General features: G+C 52.1%; 2 protein-coding genes and 1 long non-coding RNA gene across 4 annotated transcripts in view; all 3 read left to right on the top strand.

The window, feature by feature from the left end:
• si:dkey-96f10.1 (6-phosphofructo-2-kinase/fructose-2,6-bisphosphatase) overlaps positions 1–2,609 on the top strand; it is a 9,524-nt gene extending 6,915 nt beyond the window's left edge. Inside the window, exons 11-15 of one of the 2 annotated variants that reach the window (XM_053318481.1) lie at positions 39–168; positions 832–894; positions 2,134–2,198; positions 2,378–2,476; positions 2,591–2,601. In XM_053318481.1, coding sequence (XP_053174456.1) covers positions 39–168; positions 832–894; positions 2,134–2,198; positions 2,378–2,437 — 318 coding nt within the window. In that variant the 3' untranslated portion in view covers positions 2,438–2,476; positions 2,591–2,601. Of the gene's footprint in view, positions 1–38; positions 169–831; positions 895–2,133; positions 2,199–2,377 lie in introns of both variants that reach the window. The other variant, XM_053318480.1, reaches the window with a different exon arrangement.
• Positions 2,610–3,231: 622 nt separating this feature from the next.
• LOC128358023 (uncharacterized) lies at positions 3,232–4,592 on the top strand. The gene is made up of 2 exons (XR_008321242.1): positions 3,232–3,323; positions 4,141–4,592. It is a non-coding gene; the product is annotated as an uncharacterized LOC128358023 (long non-coding RNA).
• Positions 4,593–6,817: 2,225 nt separating this feature from the next.
• Positions 6,818–7,500, top strand: part of ndnl2 (necdin-like 2) — a 6,203-nt gene continuing 5,520 nt past the window's right edge. Inside the window, 2 exon segments of the mRNA XM_053318483.1 lie at positions 6,818–6,839; positions 6,887–6,903. The gene's annotated coding sequence lies outside the window, so the exon portion shown is untranslated.

Below are 7,500 nucleotides of genomic sequence, written 5' to 3'. Positions count from 1 at the left end.
TGTGTGTGTGTGATCCTGTGTGTGTGTGTGTGATCCAGTCTTACGAGGACCTGGTCCAGCGTCTGGAGCCGGTCATCATGGAGCTGGAGCGGCAGGAGAACGTGTTGGTCATCTGTCACCAGGCTGTCATGAGATGTCTGCTCGCCTACTTCCTGGATAAGAGCGCAGGTGAGAGGATCAATCAGCTGACCGATGGATCCATCAGCTGACCGGTGGATCGATCAGCTGACCGATGGATCAATCAGCTGATCGATGGATCAATCAGCTGACCGATGGATCCATCAGCTGATAAATCATCAGATTCATTGATAATGAAAGTAATCATCAACGTTTCCTTAAGACGCAGCGTTGAAGATTTATTGAATTAGCTTCTCAGTGTTTTTCTATCTGAGGGTTAGGGTTAACATTACAGGTGAACTACGTCTCCCATGATGCATCAGTGTAAAGGTAGAGTCAGGTGAACTACGTCTCCCATGATGCATCAGTGTAAAGGTAGAGTCAGGTGAACTACGTCTCCCATGATGCATCAGTGTAAAGGTAGAGTCAGGTGAACTACGTCTCCCATGATGCATCAGTGTAAAGGTAGAGTCAGGTGAACTACGTCTCCCATGATGCATCAGTGTAAAGGTAGAGTCAGGTGAACTACGTCTCCCATGATGCATCAGTGTAAAGGTAGAGTCAGGTGAACTACGTCTCCCATGATGCATCAGTGTAAAGGTAGAGTCAGGTGAACTACTTCTCCCATGATGCATCAGTGTAAAGGTAGAGTCAGGTGAACTACGTCTCCCATGATGCATCAGTGTAAAGGCAGAGTCTGTGTTTCTGTCTCAGATGAGCTGCCGTACCTCAAGTGTCCCCTGCACACCGTCCTGAAGCTCACCCCCGTCGCCTACGGTCAGTACTGCTCCCAGTGTGTCAGTGCTGCTCCCAGTGTGTCAGTACTGCTCCCAGTGTGTCAGTGCTGCTCCCAGTGTGTCAGTGCTGCTCCCAGTGTGACAGTACTGCTCCCAGTGTGTCTGTGCTGCTCCCAGTGTGTCAGTGTTGCTCCCAGTGTGTCAGTGCTGCTCCCAGTGCTCTGCTCCCAGTGCTCTGCTCCCAGTGTGTCTGTGCTGCTCCCAGTGTGTCTGTGCTGCTCCCAGTGTGTCTGTACTGCTCCCAGTGTGTCTGTACTGCTCCCAGTGTGTCTGTGCTGCTCCCAGTGTGTCTGTGCTGCTCCCAGTGTGTCTGTACTGCTCCCAGTGTGTCTGTGCTGCTCCCAGTGTGTCTGTGCTGCTCCCAGTGCTCTGCTCCCAGTGTGTCAGTACTGCTCCCAGTGTGTCTGTGCTGCTCCCAGTGCTCTGCTCCCAGTGTGTCAGTACTGCTCCCAGTGTGTCAGTGCTGCTCCCAGTGTGTCTGTGCTGCTCCCAGTGTGTCAGTACTGCTCCCAGTGTGTCAGTACTGCTCCCAGTGTGTCAGTGCTGCTCCCAGTGTGTCAGTGCTGCTCCCAGTGTGTCAGTGCTGCTCCCAGTGTGTCTGTACTGCTCCCAGTGTGTCAGTACTGCTCCCAGTGTGTCTGTGCTGCTCCCAGTGCTCTGCTCCCAGTGTGTCTGTGTTGCTCCCAGTGTGTCAGTGCTGCTCCCAGTGCTCTGCTCCCAGTGTGTCTGTGCTGCTCCCAGTGTGTCAGTACTGCTCCCAGTGTGTCAGTACTGCTCCCAGTGTGTCAGTACTGCTCCCAGTGTGTCAGTGCTGCTCCCAGTGTGTCTGTGCTGCTCCCAGTGTGTCTGTGTTGCTCCCAGTGTGTCAGTACTGCTCCCACAGCTCTGCTCCCAGTGTGTCAGTACTGCTCCCAGTGTGTCAGTGCTGCTCCCAGTGCTCTGCTCCCAGTGTGTCAGTGCTGCTCCCAGTGTGTCTGTACTGCTCACAGTGTGTCAGTGCTGCTCCCAGTGTGTCAGTGCTGCTCCCAGTGTGTCAGTACTGCTCCCAGTGTGTCAGTGCTGCTCCCAGTGTGTCAGTACTGCTCCCAGTGTGTCTGTACTTCTCCCAGTGTGACAGTGCTGCTCCCAGTGTGTCAGTGCTGCTCCCAGTGTGTCAGTGCTGCTCCCAGTGTGTCTGTGCTGCTCCCAGTGTGTCAGTACTGCTCCGTCTGTGTTTCAGGGTGTAAAGTGGAGACTGTCTTCCTGAACATTGAAGCTGTGAACACACACAGAGACAAACCAGAGGTGAGTTCCAACCGCTAATACATCCCATAATATACCCGCACAGATATAATAGTAAGTTACACCAGTGTGACGGTGTGGTTACACCAGTGTGACGGTGCGGTTACACTAGGTGACGGTGCGGTTACACCAGTGTGACGGTGCGGTTACACTAGGTGACGGTTGTTGATGGTGAGTTTCAGAACGTGGACGTGGATCGGGACCCGGAGGAAGCCTTGGAGACGGTTCCAGACCACAGCTGAACCTCCTCCTCTTCATCACCTCCCTGTGTGCTCCTCCTCTTCATCACCTCCCTGTGTGCTCCTCCTCCTCTTTATCACCTCCCTGTGTGCTCCTCCTCCTCTTCATCACCTGTGTGCTCCTCCTCCTCTTCATCACCTCCCTGTGTGCTCCTCCTCTTCATCACCTCCCTGTGTGCTCCTCCTCCTCTTTATCACCTCCCTGTGTTCCTCCTCCTCTTCATCACTTCCCTGTGTTCCTCCTCCTCTTCATCACTTCCCTGTGTTCCTCCTCCTCTTCATCACGTCCCTGTGTGCTCCTCCTCCTCTTCATCACCTCCCTGTGTGCTCCTCCTCCTCTTCATCACTTCCCTGTGTTCCTCCTCCTCTTCATCACCTCCCTGTGTGCTCCTCCTCCTCTTCATCACCTCCCTGTGTGCTCCTCCTCCTCCTCTTCATCACCTCCCTGTGTGCTCCTCCTCCTCCTCTTCATCACCTCCCTGTGTGCTCCTCCTCCTCTTCATCTTCTTTGGGGGGGCGGGGGGGGGGGCGGTGGTGCTTCCCTCCTCCTGACCAATGGGGGACTCTCGATGGCCGCTGAGGGTCATGTGACTGACAGGTAGCAGCTATGTCAGGTGACTCACCTGTCCTCCAATCACCTGTCAGGAGATAGTCCCGCCTTCATGCTAAGCTAACGGCTAATGCTCACATGACCGGAACTTCATCTTCTGGTCGTCATGACAACAACTTTTAACCCCTCAGCTGCCAATACCATCATGTGCCACACACACAATAACACACACACACACACACACACACACACAGTAACACACACACACACACACACACACACACACAGTAACACACACACACACACACACAGTAACACACACACACACACACACACACAGTAACACACACACACACACACAGTAACACACACACACACACACACACACAGTAACACACACACACACACACACACACAGTAACACACACACACACACAGTAACACACACACACACACAGTAACACACACACACACACAGATCAGATTTTAAATGAATCAGCGTGTTTGAGTTTCCAGCTGATCGATCAATAATGAAAATAATAATTAGCAGCTGCAGTTTAACCCTAACCCACCCATCCATCATCCATCCATCCATCCACCCATCCATCCATCCACCCATCCATCCACCCATCCATCATCCATCCACCCATCCATCCATCATCATCCACCCACCCATCCATCCACCCATCCATCCATCATCCACCCACCCATCCATCCATCACCCATCCATCCATCCACCCATCCATCCATCCATCATCCATCCATCCACCCATCCACCCATCCATCCATCACCCATCCATCCATCCACCCATCCATCATCATCCATCCATCCATCCCTCCATCCATCATCATCCATCCATCCATCCCTCCATCCATCCATCATCCATCATCCGTCATCCACTCATCCATCATCATCCACCCATCCATCCATCCATCCATCATCCATCATCCATCCATCATCCACCCATCCACCCACCCATCCATCCATCCATCCATCCACCCACCCACCCACCCATCCATCCATCCATCCATCCATCCATCCATCATCCACCCATCCATCCATCCATCCATCCATCCACCCACCCACCCATCTATCTATCTATCTATCTATCTATCTATCTATCTATCTATCCACCCATCCATCTGTGATGTTAAGGTGGAACTGTTGCTGTGTGGTGTTAAGGTGGAACTGTTGCTGTGTGGTGTTAAGGTGGAACTGTTACTGTGTGATGTTAAGGTGGAACTGTTGCTGTGTGATGTTAAGGTGGAACTGTTACTGTGTGGTGTTAAGGTGGAACTGTTACTGTGTGGTGTTAAGGTGGAACTGTTGCTGTGTGGTGTTAAGGTGGAACTGTTACTGTGTGGTGTTAAGGTGGAACTGTTGCTGTGTGATGTTAAGGTGGAACTGTTACTGTGAATCTATCATGATGTAGAGATGCAGATCAGATATCAGCCTGAAGTCGACTCGAGCTGCTGATCAGCTGATCTGTGTCTGATGTCAGATCAGTATCGGAGCGTCTCTGCTGGTCTGAAGGAAACAAACATAATTTATGTTAAATCAATTATAAAAGATTTTATTTTCTGAACAATAAAACAAATGAAACCTGACTCAGTGAGATTATTATTAATGTGGGAGGAGGAGCAGGGAGGAGGCGCAGAGTAACTCCAGCAGTAGTGGGAGGAGCAGAGTAACTCCAGCAGTAGTGGGAGGAGGTGCAGAGTAACTCCAGCAGTAGTGGGAGGAGGAGCAGAGTAACTCCAGCAGTAGTGGGAGGAGGAGCAGAGTAACTCCAGCAGTAGTGGGAGGAGGAGCAGAGTAACTCCAGCAGTAGTGGGAGGAGGAGCAGGGTAACTCCAGCAGTAGTGGGAGGAGCAGAGTAACTCCAGCAGTAGTGGGAGGAGGAGCAGAGTAACTCCAGCAGTAGTGGGAGGAGGTGCGGGGAGGAGGAGCAGGGTAATACCAGCAGTAGTGGGAGGAGGAGCAGGGTAACTCCAGCAGTAGTGGGAGGAGGAGCAGAGTAACTCCAGCAGTAGTGGGAGGAGGAGCAGGGTAATACCAGCAGTAGTGGGAGGAGTAGCAGAGTAACTCCAGCAGTAGTGGGAGGAGGTGCGGGGAGGAGGAGCAGGGTAATACCAGCAGTAGTGGGAGGAGGAGCAGGGTAACTCCAGCAGTAGTGGGAGGAGGAGCAGAGTAACTCCAGCAGTAGTGGGAGGAGGAGCAGGGTAATACCAGCAGTAGTGGGAGGAGTAGCAGAGTAACTCCAGCAGTAGTGGGAGGAGCAGAGTAACTCCAGCAGTAGTGGGAGGAGGAGCAGGGTAATACCAGCAGTAGTGGGAGGAGGAGCAGAGTAACTCCAGCAGTAGTGGGAGGAGGAGCAGAGTAACTCCAGCAGTAGTGGGAGGAGGAGCAGAGTAACTCCAGCAGTAGTGGGAGGAGGAGGAGCAGAGTAACTCCAGCAGTAGTGGGAGGAGGAGCAGAGTAACTCCAGCAGTAGTGGGAGGAGGTGCGGGGAGGAGGAGCAGGGTAACTCCAGCAGTAGTGGGAGGAGGAGCAGAGTAACTCCAGCAGTAGTGGGAGGAGGAGCAGGGTAATACCAGCAGTAGTGGGAGGAGGAGCAGGGAGGAGGCGCAGAGTAACTCCAGCAGTAGTGGGAGGAGGAGGGTAACTCCAGCAGTAGTGGGAGGAGCAGAGTAACTCCAGCAGTAGTGGGAGGAGGTGCGGGGAGGAGGAGCAGGGTAATACCAGCAGTAGTGGGAGGAGGAGCAGGGTAACTCCAGCAGTAGTGGGAGGAGGTGCGGGGAGGAGGAGCAGGGTAATACCAGCAGTAGTGGGAGGAGGAGCAGGGTAATACCAGCAGTAGTGGGAGGAGGTGCGGGGAGGAGGAGCAGGGTAATACCAGCAGTAGTGGGAGGAGGTGCGGGGAGGAGGAGCAGAGTAACTCCAGCAGTAGTAGTGGGAGGAGCAGGGTAATACCAGCAGTAGTGGGAGGAGGTGCGGGGAGGAGGAGCAGGGTAACTCCAGCAGTAGTGGGAGGAGGAGCAGGGTAACTCCAGCAGTAGTGGGAGGAGGTGCGGGGAGGAGGAGCAGAGTAACTCCAGCAGTAGTGGGAGGAGGTGCGGGGAGGAGGAGCAGGGTAATACCAGCAGTAGTGGGAGGAGGTGCGGGGAGGAGGAGCAGGGTAACTCCAGCAGTAGTGGGAGGAGGAGCAGGATAACTCCAGCAGTAGTGGGAGGAGGTGCGGGGAGGAGGAGCAGGGTAATACCAGCAGTAGTGGGAGGAGGTGCGGGGAGGAGGAGCAGGGTAACTCCAGCAGTAGTGGGAGGAGGAGCAGGATAACTCCAGCAGTAGTGGGAGGAGGTGTGGGGAGGAGGAGCAGGGTAATACCAGCAGTAGTGGGAGGAGGAGCAGGGTAACTCCAGCAGTAGTGGGAGGAGGTGCGGGGAGGAGGTGCAGGGTAACTCCAGCAGTAGTGGGAGGAGGTGCGGGGAGGAGGAGCAGGGTAATACCAGCAGGGGGCAGTAGTGGTAGTAGAGCAACATGTTGATGCAAAACACCAAAGAAGAAGAAGCGCGCGTCTTCCGCGTCATCGACAGGCGACAGGAAGCGGAGCCGCGCGGGAAAGAAACGGTGAGAAAAAGAAAGAAAAGAGAGAAAAGAAAGAAAAGAGAGGAAGAAAGAAAAGAGAGGAAGAAAGAAACGAGAGGAAGAAAGACAGGAAGACGAGAGATTAAAGAGAGGAGGGTTAGTAGCAGCAGTCTGGATGCTGAACCTGGTTCCTGTTGGACCAGGACCGAGTGTTGTTGTTGATCTAGGACCAGGACCAGGACCAGGACCAGGACCAGGACCAGGACCGAGTCTTTCTCTCTGCAGGTTAGTGGGTTAGGACCAGGACCAGGACCAGGACCAGGACCCAGACAGGTCAGTAAAGGGTTAGCATGTTAGTGTTTTGGTTCATCAGCTGATCGGTGGATCCCTTCTCTGGCACGAGACACAACTTTAACCTGATGAGTGATGTAGTATTACAGTAAAAGTACTGCAGTATTATAGTGATGTAGTATGCAGTATTACAGTAAAAGTACTGCAGTATTATAGTGATGTAGTATGCAGTATTACAGTAAAAGTACTGCAGTATTATAGTGATGTAGTATGTAGTATTACAGTAAAAGTACTGCAGTATTATAGTGATGTAGTATGCAGTATTACAGTAAAAGTACTGCAGTATTATAGTGATGTAGTATTACAGTAAAAGTACTGCAGTATTATAGTGATGTAGTATGCAGTATTACAGTAAAAGTACTGCAGTATTATAGTGATGTAGTATGCAGTATTACAGTAAAAGTACTGCAGTATTATAGTGATGTAGTATGCAGTATTACAGTAAAAGTACTGCAGTATTATAGTGATGTAGTATGCAGTATTACAGTAAAAGTACTGCAGTATTATAGTGATGTAGTATGCAGTATTACAGTAAAAGTACTGCAGTATTATAGTGATGTAGTATGCAGTATTACAGTA

The sequence above is a fragment of the Scomber japonicus genome, chromosome 4, assembly GCF_027409825.1.
Source record: "Scomber japonicus isolate fScoJap1 chromosome 4, fScoJap1.pri, whole genome shotgun sequence".
NCBI lineage: Eukaryota > Metazoa > Chordata > Actinopteri > Scombriformes > Scombridae > Scomber > Scomber japonicus.
This window is presented reverse-complemented; position numbering and strand designations above follow the sequence as displayed.